Source organism: Malus sylvestris, chromosome 4, assembly GCF_916048215.2.
Source record: "Malus sylvestris chromosome 4, drMalSylv7.2, whole genome shotgun sequence".
In the NCBI taxonomy this organism is placed as follows: domain Eukaryota; kingdom Viridiplantae; phylum Streptophyta; class Magnoliopsida; order Rosales; family Rosaceae; genus Malus; species Malus sylvestris.
This window is the reverse complement of record NC_062263.1, coordinates 30000146-30015618: the sequence shown is the minus strand read 5'-3', so window position 1 is coordinate 30015618 and position 15473 is coordinate 30000146. Positions and strand designations below refer to the sequence as shown.

The window sequence follows — 15473 nt, the reverse complement described above, 5'->3', positions numbered from 1 at the left end:
TATATATATCCCCATCTGAAATCTTCACATCCAGATTTTTATACAACATTCGAGCATTTCTGAGAACGAACTATGTGTGTACGTCTTTAAAATGATCAAGGGTCTTGATTAGTTTTATATCACTAGATAACGTGAAGGAAGATTGAACCAGAAGATGATGTAGTAAGGACTTTCTAGTTTGTGACTAAAATATGTGACCCCTACCATTGTTCCCCGGCACATGTCTAGCTAGGGCACAAGAATAAAGAAGATTTGAGATCTCTCAAAAAGTGAAGGGCCAGCAGACATGATAAAATGTTGACGAAGTATACCTGGTATATATGGCAGGGCAAGCTCCAAATAGTTGGGAAAAAAAGAAGAAGAAAACACCTTGGATGATGTATTAAACTCCTCTTTAGTATATAACATGCAAAGTGGACTACTGCAGATGCGATGGTACCAGTATATCTAGGCATTCTATGTTTGGGTAACATATAATGTGGACTAACATGGAATGCTAGTCAATATGCAAAATATCTACATTTTATAGAAATTTGGAAAATGTTGCATGCGTTTACTCTAGGTGAGTGCTTTGTTTACATCAATAATAAAACGCCACATAATTTCGTTAACGGTATTTGTGTATGTATAGTGCATTGATAATATAGTAAAAACGCAAATTCGTATCACGCTGAACAAAATCTAGTATGGATTCGTAGACCCTTTACCAATACAAACTTAGAATTGTTGAAGAATCCTAAAAGAAAATGAGGGGAAAAAAAAGGAATGATTGGAGGATAGGGATTTCTTTCCCAATGATGCAATAGCAAAGAAGTAATTTGAGAGTCAAGGCTAATATATGGTTTTGGGAATCAGGTGGTTTTAGGGCATGTGGGGTCGGTGAGTGCCTTATAGGTCCCTTGAATACACATAGCAAGCTATCCGTTTTTATTTGAGGCATAGTAATGCCATGGCTAAATGATTGTGTTTTAGGTTATTTCTTTCTCATTGTATAAATGAGAGGTCTCCTCCCCAGCCACACCTCCTATTTCGTTGCCATGTTTGTAAACGCTTCCTCGCTCCCTCTCCCTCTTTCCTAGTTCATATCTATCCCTGTTTCTTTAGCTATATATGTTTGAAAGAGAGCTAGAAATGCAACTGTGACGGTACACAAAAATGGTAAAACAATATAAAATGTTCTCTACATTAAACACTTATCTACATGAAAAAAAGGACACTCTCGAATGAGATCCACTCCGGATCTCTATGTTTGTTATCAGAGATCGAGAGATTCGGATCATTCAAGAGAAAGAGAAAGAGATCCAACTGTTAAATTTTTTGAGTTTTTGTGATGGAGGTCAGTGTGATGATCTAATGGGGATCGTAGATATTGAAATTAAGCGGTCCAAATCTCTCAATTTACATGCTCCAAACAAAGAGATCCGAAGAGGATCTCAATCCCTTTAAGTTGAACCTTCATGGGAAAGATGGAATCTTTTGGTACTCCAACATCTTTCACATTGTAAAAGCCATAACATTGGGTGGGGGTGGGATGTGGGGGGATATGAATTTGTAGCTTTTTCTGCATCTTTTTTTCATGTTAATATTTATAGTACATGCTTATCCACTAATACATACACTTTGGATAAGGACGACGAGGGATCACTAGTAAAGTCTAAACCCTCCATCATATTTCCTCTTCTTTTTTCCTTTTCATTATTTAAATGTTGAGTTAGTCACCATGTGTGTCACCTAGTGCCAAATGATATACAACTACAAAAGAAAAAGAAGAATAAAAAGACAAATTCAATTTGATTTTTCTATTGGTCCGTGACTCATCATAGACTCAGTGACAAAGCTAATAAAAAAATAAAATGAAATAAATAACTGTTCATTTTTAACTGAGATCAAATTTTTTGCACCTATTTTGAGTGTGACATTTATGTGGTCTCTATTATTGATTAATACGTGTTAAGTTTATAACAATAAATTTAAAAAAAATTAAGTTTATTAAGACATGTCAATTGATAATAAAAGCACAAAGCTGCAACATACAAAATAAATACAAAATATTTGAACTCTTTTAAGCTGATTGAGATACAGAATCCCATGAGCAAATCAGAGAAGACAGACCAACTTCCAGCACCAAATCAAAACTCTTGTTGTAGCTTTGACTTGGCATCTCCTTTTTTTCCCTTCAAAGTGGCAAAACAATGATGAACCATTATGCATAGAAATATTGCATCTTGGTGAACAATCACATTGTTGGGGGGTTGTCCGTACAACTTTAGGGTTTATTAAATTCAGCGAGTTGGATTGGTTCAAAGAGATTTTTGAATCCAAACGTATGGATTGATTGAATTCAAAAGGTGTGTTTCCATCAGTGGAGGGGCCGGCGACGGCTAATGGTGGGAGACTTTTTTTATTTATTAATTTTTTAACTGTTAAAGCATATAGTGAACACCTCCACATTTTTCCGTTAAGATGATTCCACCTCTGCAATTCCATATGAGAGAAAGGCTTTATTAGGACAATCTGATCAAGAGTTGTTAAAAGCCACTCTCTCAAAAAGCAAGCTCCTCTATGTTTAAGTAATACATTGCTCCACATACGTACACTCCGCTAAGCACAAGATCGGTTTGGGGTTACTTAAATTTTTTTTAACGCAACTTCTTAGAAAAGTTGTTTGGAAAATGAAAAAATAAATATTTATTTTTCAAAATCATTGGTTCAAAATAGCAAAAAGCAAAAGCAACTCTATACATGCTTCTCAAAAAAACGTTTTTTTTTTCATTGGAGCATGTGAACAATACCAACTTTAAGCATTATAGTTACCAAACACTTACCTACTTTTTTTACATCTGTTTATTCTCACAGTACTATAGAAGCAGTTAAAAAAAAAACACAACAATCCTAAACTAACCCTAAAGCTTTTCTCGAAAGCAATTCAATGTAGGTCGTAAATACAATCCCTACTAAAGCTTTTCTCCATGAAAGCACAATCCATGAGACACAAAATCTCATTCTCATCAGAGTAGCCTAACCAACTACATGATCAAGTTACCTTACTAAAACTTTTCTCCAATTCAATTCAATTATAGACCACAACACTTGATATTTGTTAATTCAGCCATCTTTTTTTTTTTAGTACATCCATATTTTTACACTAAGGGGAAAGGGAGTTCGGTAAAGCCACACAACGGGCAACCTAATTTGGTATCGAATTCGTCATCCACAACATTCGAACCTAAGACCTCTCACTTTTAAATGAAGAGAAATCCCACCAGACCGTAGTACTGAGTAGCTTAATTCAACCATCTTATAACACATTATTAACTTATTTTTATATTATATTTTAAATTCATAGTATACCAACCTCATCGTCTGCTCGTATCATAACATAGAACTCTTTAACAAAGTGGGAGTATTTTGAAGGGTAGTGCTATGCACACCCTTTAAATTTTGTCCACAATTGAGGCGCATTTTGAATGATTCAAATAGTAGCTAGGTTAGGTGAATGTAACAAAATTTCTTGCATGGAAAGCCAAAACAAAATTCTTAAATCAACAAACTTTCTGCAATACTTTACAAGCTAATCGTAGGGAGTTCCATGTGAAACAGGTTACAACAGAAGGAATCAAACACTGGTTACAGTTACATGTTTACACAAACTCGGTTTGCTCGCCGGTCAACAAAACAAACACAAGCTCCTACTTCTAGTAGCATCTCGGTCTTCGAAGCCTCTCAAAAACGACCTAGTTGCAAGGTGCTCTGAAGCATAAGTCATGAACGATGCCAAAACTAGGCCTCCGACGACCATCAAACCCAGCCTGTTAAATGTCGTAGTAATACATATTGTCATTCATCGTTCTCTTTGAATCGCATTCTTTTCAAAGATGAAAAAGTAACACAGGAAACTATGAATGGTCAAGCAAATTACCGTAAAAATAGAGCTGTTATCCCAAAAAGACATGGCAAAGATGGCGCAGCAACGGCCAGAAAAGCCATTCCTAGCCCATAATAGAATGTAGCATTATCGCACAAAGATGCTTGCCGTTGATGACCTATCACAAATCCAATAACCGTTGTTTGAGTTGGAAAACAAATAAACAATCAAACAAGGAACTAATTAGCTGAACTTGGTTGTGAATGTCGGCACCGGATTAATCCAAGCCAACTTACCTTTTCCAGAGTCATAATCAACTGATTCAGGACCAGAAGGCGAGGTTCCTGCTTGCACTGCTGTTGTCTTTCCCCACTGATAAATTAGATGCAGATACCCTCCAAATAATATAAAGAAGATTGTGAATGTCCACTCGTACATCAATAGTAAACCAGTCCATGGCATAACTTGTCGAGGCACAATTGCAAGAGAAAGGGCAAGGGCCACCAGGGCAGCCATGAAACAGACAACAATAGAGATCCCACCCAAGTACACCGGCACCTTGGTCTGCAACACATTAAGGATTGTTTCACAGCATAAGTCTTTACAAAAAAATAATTTCTAATGACAATAGAACATAGTAAATTTGGAATGTAAAGAAGAATTTATCTTATATATGAACTTGAATGTCAAAGAAAATTGGGCCAATTCAACAAACAAAATTGAGACAAAAGATCTAACCTGATGATTGGGATTGATGGAGGATGATGTAGAAACAACAGTATAATTAAGCGTCCCCATAGATCTAATTTTGTAGTAAATGTGTTTGATTTGATCATACAATGAATTTCTACACAATGAGCCAAAGTAATCCTTTGTCTGCACCAAAATTGACACACCTTGATATCCAGAAAACAAAATTTAGGCCAAATTGATCATGTAATTACTAACCTGAACACAAGACCGATAGTAACAAAATAGTAGAGCACAAAATGGTAGCAGGAAAAGAAACTTCACAAGAAAAGCATCATTTGGATTTCCGCCACCTCCAGTTCCTGGAAGGGTTTCCCTAAGCTGTACCCTAACATTCTGCAGTATAAATGACGGTCATTGTTTACAACCTCTTTGAATGCAAAAGTTACAGTATAATATTAAAATGGAAAATCAGACAACCATAGATAACTAGAAAATTGAATTCAAAGCAATACCTGCCAGACATCGACCGGCTTCAAAAGCCAAGAAGTCCACCAATCCCAAGGTTTGAGGGGGCCCAGTGTATAGTGAATGACATGGAGTTCACTTTCATCTACCATCCACTGAGATTATAAAACATAAACAGATTAGACACCTTAATTGGCATAAAAAATAGAAATCAAAGGTCCACTCCCATTTAGCCACTTCATATGTGTCATCACCTTATTGCTCAAAAGGACAAACTAAAGAAAATTCTAATCTAAAATGTAGAAATAAGACACCGTTACTGGTCGAATTTGGAGTTCCCTCTTCAACCATATACATGGGTCGGAAAGTAGCACCACAGAACCTGTGATATTCTTAGCAGTTTTTTTATCCAATTAGCTTCACATGCACCACTTAAAGAGTTGCTTTTATTTTATCTTTAGACTCTCGTATAAAGGTTGTACTTGGGTTCCACCCCTGAGGTTTCACTATTGAAAATCCAATAACATCTCCAATGCCAAAACTTAATCCTAACGAGTACACAATATAAATATTATCTCCTTTAACGAGAAGCATGGTAGTGGAGACATGCAAACTAATCGATCAGCATTACTATAACATGTTGAATAGCTACTGATACGTACCTTGTTTGCCAGCATATAAAGACCGACATCTGCATTGTATAAAGTGGAAAGTCGCTCCATTTTAGGAACTGGTCTAGACTTTCGCACCTCTTGTGATAAATTTGGCTCAAAGACATGGGCGTTTGGAAAATCAGAATAATATGAATTCAGAAACCCCTGATCTCCTGTAATAAATAATGAGGCACATAAAAGTTTAGAGAGAAGGACAACTATAATGGATTAGAGCTTTCTCCAAAGAATACCTAATGCCTGAGAAACATGTAATACACATTATAACAATCAACTTGACACTAAGCATGCACTTGAGTATTTAACTAGGGATATCAAGGAACTCTTGATACCACGGAATTCCTTTTGACAAAGTGACATGTATGTATCAGAAATTATTTGAGCCATTGACGTCAACAGTGCAATCTAATTTAATCTGAAATCAGTTTCTACAAAACCATATCAATAAAGTTGAACTAAATTCCTTTTCCTAAACATAAACTTGACTTGAAAGCTCAGACTTTTTTCTCACTTTGAGTTTGACAATTCATTTAAACTCTGTCCAACAGTACAGAACAGTTTTCTATACCATATACAGATGGAGAAAGAATTATACTGAAAGAACTAGCAGGTATTGCAAAGTGATTAAAATTACATGAAGAGTTACGTTACCTCCAGTGTAAGAAGGCAAAGTGGTCACTTGTCTCATCATGTCATTAAAAAGAGTTTCCGATGGTTCCACTACCATCACCCCAGAGTTCAGCCTCTCAGAATGCTTCAAGTTAGCACAGAATTTACTGCATTTGAAAAGATCCTCAATGCTCTTGACAACAACAGTATCCGCATCAAGATACACAACTACATAATCAAACTCCCGGAGATAAGAAACACACAAAAAAAGAGTAAAACTTCAAATTCTTAAAACTAAAAATATTGCATCTTTGATTTGTTATATCACATGAGAACTATGAAATCAAAGATTTTACCTTTCTTGTAGTTTGTCATGTTAAAAATTTTGAGCTTTGTGTAGACACCCCAGAACCTCGTCGGTCGAACTTGATTAGGATTTGCCAATAAACTAATCTTCTCCACTATCCATCCATCAGCCTGCAGTCATTCACCAAAACTAATCAAGCTTACAAAAAAATCTGATTCAGGGGTTGTTTTTCGCAGCTCAAACATCACTCAATCAAATAACCAATTCATGATAAAGCACCAAACTTCAGCTTTTTCCCAAATCACTTTTCGATTCAGTAAATCCCTATTCATTTAAATCCAACTTCACTAAAACCAAAACTCGACTTAGGAAAAAGCAGCTTTTTTTTCTGAAAACACTTCTCCAAAAGGAAATATCAACTCCACTAAAAGCCTAAACTCAAATTAATTTCCTTAATTAGAAACTGGAACAAATATTAATCACCTGGAGAAGCTTCATGGCGTAATTGGAGACGCCATCAGAGACCAGAGCCACCATGTCCTTGGTCGATCCAGTGTCCCGTATCGATTTCCCGAGGACTCGAACGCCCAATAGGAACTCATCTCCGTACAGCAGCGTGACGTAAGCCTCCGGCGAAGTCTGGCGCCGGGAAGACGACGACGAGGAATCAAACGCGGCGTTTTGTTGAATCACGGCGGCGGCGAGCACAAGCGCCGTGAGCACAAACCACGCCTTGAGTCTCATTAATATTGACCCTTTGAGTTTGGTTTGATTTTGCTTTTTCTCGAGAAAATTGGGGATTTTCTCGAGAAAATCAAAGAGTTTGGGATTGGAGGGTTTTCGTTCGAATTTGGGCTTGATTTCATTTTTCCATGGGGCGCGTGTTCTGTGTTGCGTTTGTCGTCGCTGACCTGGCTCAGGATAGTCTAACTAGTGTAGAACAAAAAGATACCCATGGGTCCGCTTGGGTCTACGAAAGTTTTAGATTCGATTTTCGTGAATTTTAATATTTTGGTTTCATGCATAAATATTGACGATAGTTTAAAAACCACATACACGTTATTTGGTTTTAAAATTTAGTAGTATTTATTTTTATTTTATGAGTGATAAGTTTTCATTTTGATTTAAAATCGTTGAATGAATATTCAGTGTTAAAGGAAAAAAAATATGATTGCTCTAGTAAATGAATAAATTAGCAGGCTTTGAAAATTATTATTAAGACCTTGGTTTTAGTTACACCGTAATAGAGGATGGGTGACATTTTCGCTGACGTGAATTTGTTCTCATCATCTCTTTACACCCCAGCCAAATAGTTTACTAATTTATACGAACAAACAGAAAAAATCAATCATGAATTTCACAATCAATTAAACGTAGAAGAAAAATCAATAAACAAAGATTAACACAAGGCAATTACCTCTACAATGAAAATTCTTGAGAACCTCCTTCTCCCTATCAATCAAATGATATTTCTATTCCAAACTATTCATGAAATTCTCTTCCACTCTAAATTATTCAAAACCCCTCAAGTATACCTGCAAAACAAAAAATTCAGAATAGAAAAAAAAAAGCTTCGATCAAACCAAATGAAACAAGATTTATCTTCTCTCTAACAAACCTTTCTTTCGGTCATCTTGGATAGCAAGGAAAAAATAGACAACAAAAGATTATGAAGAATGAAAGAAAGAGTGGGGGGGGGGGGGGTTAAGGGCTGGTTTGGTATTACTGTGCTTTGAAAAAAAAAATTGATTCTGCTGTGATGTGAGAATAAGTAACTGTAAAATAAAGCAGCAGAGTGTTTGATAAACTTTTTTGTAAAAGTGATTTTGAAAAAAAAAAAACAGTATTATAGTGCTTGGTAAACTTTTATGTAAAACAGATGTGAAAAAAAACCGATTTTTCAAAGCTGGGTTTTGCAGCTTTATGTTTTTGGCATTTTTCACCCAAAACTGTGAAAAAAAACTGAAGCTAAATGTTTACCAAACACAAAAAAGTTTACAGTTTTTTTTTATACCCACATTTTTTCAGAATTATTTCAATACCAAACCAGACCTAAATATGCACAAGAGGAAGGGATGGGAAGAAAAATGAAGGAAAACGGGAAAAATGATGAACTGTGCGGCATTGGAAGAGTGAAAAGAGAAAAATGAGGGTAGTAGTGGGTATGTATTGGAATTAGGGTTTAGATAATTAATGTTTATAAGTATTTGAATTAGGGTTTAGATAAATAATGTTTTTTTCTGGTAAATAGTAATATCCTTCATTTTTATTTTTTTTGTAAAAATTAATTAGTAATTAAACATATCCGTCTTAAATACAAACAAAAAATTAAATAAATAAGTACAAAAAAATCCGCCTCTAATGAAATTTAAATAATTATTAGTTGAATTAGGGGCTAATTGAATTCGCCTCTAATAGTTAATTTTAGTAAAGGCAGTTTTTTTCCGCCCCTAAAAGTGATAAAATTAATAGAGGCGGTTTATTGTTTGTCCCTATGACTTTAATAGAGACAATTGCATGTCTTTGCCCCTAATGAATACTATTAGAGACAAAATTTTATTTCTGCATCTAATATTACACCCCTAATACTCGTTTTTCCCCATCTCAAACGTGCCAACACCCTCAAAACCACGTCACACCGACACCCAGTTCCCCGCCTCAGTCACCAACCATCGCAATACCACCATGCCTTAAAACCACTCCGGTGCAGAATCTCTATTACTATCCTTTTTAATATAAATCTTCTATGAAATCTTCCATAAAATCCTCTATGAAAACCTCATGACAAAAATTCTGACAACTCACTCAATATTGTGTTCGCCTTCCTCCACTTTGGTTCCTTGGCAACCAAAGAATATGAAACCAGTAAATGCAAGGATGGGGAAACCAAAACCACCAGATCCTATTGCAATGACCATACAAATACATATCCTGACAAGGATTTTTCATTGCATTGAACTCAGGTTATTTGTATTAACACCGTGATTTATTTAAAGAATTCCAATCCGTACGCACGCTATGAATATTTCTGAACCTTGTGCTACAATAAATTGAAAATAAATGTTAAAAACATTCATAAATCAGATGAAGAACACTTAAGCCTTACAAGTAATCTCCACAAGAACAATTCCCATCTTTAAAGTGATGAAATCTACTAGCTTCATGTACTATGATCTCTCGGTTTTTTTTTTTAGCGATATGTACTTAATAGCAACATGACAATCAATGCAAACCCGCAAATTCTTCATCACCCTTTCCGGTACACCCCTCAGGAATGTTCATTAAGGCGAAAGCACAATCGCCAACTTCTCACTATGATGTTTTAGGTTTCAAAACTTCAAAGTATATAACTAATAATTATGTGGCAAAACTTGGCTGGTTAGTCTTTAGGTCTTTGGAGGTCATTTTACACAAGGATAAATTTGTCAACAAAATTATTATTTCCAAGTGGGTGAAAAAATAAGACAATGAGGTGAGCTTAGCAACATTCTTAAAATATTACGTTTATTTTCAATATTCTAGCAACGGATGTAAACCTTTCAATTAGAATTTAATAAGATCTATCATTTGACAAACAAAAAAAAATGAAAAGTTGACGATCAAGATTATGGCCGTCGTAATGGCTAAAAAGCAACAGATTCATTCCACACTGCGAAAAACATTCAGGAATCCCTGCAATATGAAACACTTGATTACTTGTGTTGGACGTAATGTATCCAATTGCTACGTTGTTGGTGCTCGTCGAAACTCCCATACCCTTATACTTTTCGTATCCCAACGAAATCTTGCCCTTGAAGTTGGTCTGGTACCAATAAGGGAACAATTATGAAACTGGTTCCTAATTCCGAATAATTATTGTTGATCTCCCTTCAACTTCAAGCAGTGCCCAGAGTGTACACCGCGCAGCGCCCTAAGACGATGGCAAATGCAGCCATGATCATCGAGTTGTTCGTCATCAAGAACTGCAAGGCCGACGAGTGACGAGTATGTAATTTTTAGATTTGCGATCATGGCCGAATCCAAAAACCTCTATATCACACCTAAATTAAGTCTAGTAGCACCGAATCGGGGACAAACTTGAACTCGTTGATTCCCGGATATTGTAGAAAACAAGGACCTAAAATGTTTATCTCTAACATAGGAAACGGTACGATCTCATTGAGTTGTCCCCTAGTCTTTGGAGTCGCATGGAAGGTGGAAACTTGATGTCGTCAACAACAACAGGAGGAGGATGCATGTAGGTAAAATACATCGTCACCACTTCATGATGAGTAGTGCCGTTGTCAAGATAAAGGAATGAAAATACAACATCTTCGTTGTTGGTTTCACTTAGATTTAAACCACACGCTTGGAAAGGATGCAGGTGGAGGAAGAGGAGGAGGAGGAGCAGGTGGAAGAGGAGAGGAGATTTTGTTGTAATCGCATCAGACTCAAGATTGTCAATTAGGGCATACCATTGACTAAAGGACGCTTACTTAAATGTTAAATCGCATCGGAGATTTGGGAGGCACAGTCTTGAAAGTATTTGCACCAACATCACTTCTGGCATTTGGGAATACTGATTTCATTTGGGACTTGAGAAGCTGCAAACTCATTATTTCTGCTGTTGCTTTGATTTGATTTGATGCTTTTTTTTGGTTGAACAAAAACTCTACTCTTTACACCTAAGTTTGAATCATTCGTTTTTTGAAAAAAATTAAATATAAACATTTGGATCATTTAGCTTTTAGAGGGATTCTCGAGTGTTACCGCTCATGAATAATTTCTCTCTCATTGCATGACATAGCACGCTTAAGTCAATATTTGGTGTGCATTAAACGACATAGGGATTACTAATTAATTCTTATCATTCGTCTCCATCCTTCCATTTCTTAGTTTGTTCTGGATGATCTTGAACCAATATTTGTGTGGAAAATTTAGATAAATTGTTTACAAAGCCAAACCAAAGATCATTCTTCATCCCAAAGAAAGACCTTATACATTACTAAAACTTGAAGATTAAAGGGTCAAAAGGTTGAAGGGTCATCGTCCTCCTTTTGTGATTGGAACTTTTTTTCCCTCCCTCTTTTAGTTCCTTTTTTGTTAACAAGACATGTCACAAACTTTATCCCCCCCCCCCCCCCCCACTTTATAAAGGACTATTGAGAGACAGCAAGAAATTGGGTAATAAAAAACAAGATTCATCAATTGTTCAAGTAGCTGTGGGTTATTGGTGGCATAGAAACTTAGTATATTCAAGACTATTAATTAATATCATCATCACAATCTTAGTGGTCATAAGCATTATGATATGAAAAATATTGGGGGACCGTGTTTTTTGACTATATTTTACAGACTACATGATGTAACGGTTGATAGTTAGATAGCTTCTTTAGTGATTTAATAAGGAATCTAACCAACAATTGATGCATAATGTTTTAAGTAAATAGTCACTTTAGCATTACCCAATATAGAAAATCTTGGTTTTAAGCCGTAAGCTTAATTATAAGATTGAAAGAGTAATGCTAGGAAAACTAAATTTGTGGACAAAGTTTTGAAAACTAAAGGACATGAAAGTTGATAATTGGTTTATTACTTACACGTTGAGAAACGTGCTTATTCTTATTGGTGACACATCATTTAATTTACAAATTTAGTCTCCTTAGCATTATCGAAGATTAAAAATATGTGTAGCACTCAACCAACTGGGTCTGTATAAAAGAAAGAAAAAGTAGAGATTGCATCCCATGATAAGATTTAATTGTTTAGGGCATTAATTTTCTGAATAGTGGTCAATTCGCACCCAACAAATATGCACCAAGCACTTGTATAGAATACAGATGGCGGGCTTACACCATCTCCAACTCTGGGCTAAAAGCCAAATTACCCCCAAACACTCTCCAACCCATGTTAAAATTTTAGGCTAAATGCCAAATGCTATTTCTGGGCCAAATACCCCCTCCAGCTTTCCCTCCGGGCTAAATGCCAAATGTTTATCGGAATTTAAATTTTTTTAGATTAAAATGTTCATAAAATTAATTTACAATAATCTACATATATATTTTTTTTAAATTGATTTAAGAAAAAAATTAGCCTAAGTTCATTCTTTAATAATTCCGGGCTAAAATTTTAGGGCATAAGGGTTGGAGCAGAAAAGATGTTTCTGGGCTAAAAGCTAAATTTTCCGGGCTAAAAAATTTGGCTTTTAGCCCAAGGGTTGGAGATGGTCTTAGAGGATACGAAGCTTTCTCATGGGCCTACAAAAGTTGGTATACATTTAAGACTCAAAAACCCTAATTTCAAAGGTTCACTATATATTGATAGCAACTTATATTGCAGAATCGCAAAACTATTGTGGTGTTTTGTGTCATATACAATGTCATGTGTAGATAATTTTTAACATAACATTGTATTACTGGAATAAAGTGGTGTTACTGTTTCGTTCTCTAACTCAAAAAACATAAATATTATATATTATTTTATTTCGATCCATACCCTTTGGGACTTGTCATATACCAAACCAAAGAAATTCTTACCCCCACCCCCTCTGCTCTCTCTCCTCCTCTCTCTCTCTCCCTCTCTAACCCCACCAATATACAGCTAGCCAACAATTCCACACTTACCACTAAGAACACAAATATAAAGTACCAAGAACGTTTTGTTGCCAAGCAAACACCGAAAGAGGAAGAGGAAGAGGAAGAGAGGGTCATGCCAACTTAGATAGTTGATCAGCAGAAGAACTCGATCAACTTCATCTGTAGAATCATGTACTTCAAAGACTCATCATCTTCAGCTTCCATGAAAAGAAAGAAGGTTAGACCGAGAATTCTACTATGCTCCAGTATATCCTATATGCCTGAACTTTCAGCTGCAATGGCGAAGTACTACTGCTCAAGCTCATCAGAGAGACATGGGCATAAAAGGCAACCAAAGTAAAGGGGATGAAGAGGAAAAAAGAAGGAAAAGATGTAACGTCCCGGCAAGTCTGGTCCTTGGCTCATAATAATTACTTTTTATTTAATTAATTTCTTTGTTGTGCTCTTCCATATCTCCCCAACACATGGGGATCCAAACTCCAACTTTATATTCTCATCAGTTCATGTCTTTTTTCCCTTTCTGAATTATGAATTAACCATTACTTTCCAGTCACTGTAATTTCTTTGTTCTTTTGAAAAGGATAACCTAATTATAATATTTGAATGTTTAGCTTCTATTAGAACCTAGATTACTGCCATAATTATTTATTGTTATACAACAATATAGGGGTAGGGGCATAGGATATATAAGCCATCAAATGAACTCGCAATAATTTAATATTAAACTCATTATTTATGAAAGTCAAATTTAATTTACTTTTTACTTACAAGTGGAGATTACTCGACCGTAATGCTAAAAGTCACTAGGCACTAGTCAGGCAGTGAATAGGGACCTAATGCCTATATGGTTTTTTTTTTTAATTTTTACTACATTAATTATATATCGAATAAATAACTGTCTACTTATACTTAAAAATATACATAACAGAATATAATGAGTGACAGCACCAACCGCCTAGCACCTAGCCCAAGCGACCTTAGACGGAACTTTTTAGAACATTGCTAACACTTATATATTATATATATTAGCGCACAAGGTCTTTAGGACTTTCACTTCTTTCTTTTGGGACTCGGTTCCAAGGATTTAGAATGCTATTACTCGGTTCCAACAATTAGAGTTGTTTAATAAATGTTTGTTCATGATACTGCGGTCTAGTATATTCCTCTTCACTTGTAAGTATAAGATCTTAGGTTCGATTCTCGTCAAATGCGAATTTAAATCACATTTTTGCTAGCTCATTATGAGGCTAAGCCCACCTCTCTCTCCTTTAGCATAAATAATATTATTTGTAAAAATAAATAAATAAATAAACTTATTTTCTCATGAAGTTAAATTGACATATATTACATATTTATATTTCGTTATTCTCTATTAGCTTATGATTATGATTAATGTGTAACTCTTGTTTGTTTTCCAATCTCCAATCCCAAATATAACTGGGGATTGCAAATGAGGACATTCATACTTTAGCATCTCCTTATCGAGATTATTATTTTTTTTTTTAACTTGACACTTGTTCTAAGCAACTCGATTTTATCCGTAATGCTAAGCTTAATAGTTAATACATTTTAATATCACATAGTTTGACATGTGACTTATGTACAAAATGACATTGAAAACAATTAGGAGCTCATATTTCCATGAATCAAGATACTAAGAAAGAACCATGATTCATGGAAGTGGAAGGGAGTTTATCCGGTGCATATGCATCGGTATATAGTATGTACAAGTCTCTAAACAACTAAATTAAGATTGTCAAGATTCAACCATATAAATTTAGTCATTCTTTCGGAGTTAGGGGATGTCGGGATCGTTTATCATGGACTTAGCCCTTCTGAATTAATCTAAGCGAGAACAAAGTAGCATACTTTGTAGTTGATGACTAATCTCCGAGTCTTAGTTCTTTCTAATCACCTTGTGCGGTTTTAGAACTAAACATAAGGCTATTATTGTAGTCTGATGATCAAACCTTATGTGTAGTTTGATTCGCCTAATCCATTATCATCCTTCTGTTAAAAAATTTCAATCATCCAAAACACAAGTGCATCACATATACTGGTGGATTGTAAAATTATAAAATTATAGCCTCCGGCTGTACTGATTGATCGAGTAGAGAAGTCGACAGATGACAAGTTTTGAGTTTCACTACGTTGGGCTCTGTAGTCGTGTTGTGACCGAGTATTGGGATAACCAGAGCAGAATTGGGCACACCACCACAGTAGAAGTTTGTTAGGTCTGTCCACTTTGGTCCTGATTTTCCTTGGACCTTTTACTTCAAGCCCAAAGG

The 15473-nt window shown here is 35.5% G+C and overlaps 1 protein-coding gene across 1 annotated transcript; it reads right to left on the bottom strand.

Moving 5' to 3' along the window:
• Positions 1-3507: 3507 nt before the first annotated feature.
• Positions 3508-7542, bottom strand: LOC126619764 (inositol phosphorylceramide glucuronosyltransferase 1-like). The gene is made up of 10 exons (XM_050288175.1): positions 7094-7542; positions 6660-6780; positions 6346-6531; positions 5686-5849; positions 5071-5178; positions 4814-4951; positions 4604-4741; positions 4162-4429; positions 3920-4043; positions 3508-3809 (listed from the first exon to the last, which is right to left on the bottom strand). The coding sequence occupies exons 1-10, from the start codon at positions 7352-7354 to the stop codon at positions 3668-3670; spliced, it is 1650 nt and encodes a 549-aa protein (XP_050144132.1). The 5' UTR covers positions 7355-7542; the 3' UTR covers positions 3508-3667.
• Positions 7543-15473: the final 7931 nt, after the last annotated feature.

Bases quoted from the DNA above. Each gene is read 5' to 3' on its own strand.
- LOC126619764 (XM_050288175.1), bottom strand. From the start codon at position 7,354: ATGAGACTCAAGGCGTGGTTTGTGCTCACGGCGCTTGTGCTCGCCGCC. The intron at 5,179-5,685 runs GTACGTATCAGT...TTATAATCTCAG, and splicing joins TTTATATGCTGGCAAACAAG to TGGATGGTAGATGAAAGTGA. The intron at 4,044-4,161 runs GTAAGTTGGCTT...GATTTGTGATAG, and splicing joins TGATTATGACTCTGGAAAAG to GTCATCAACGGCAAGCATCT.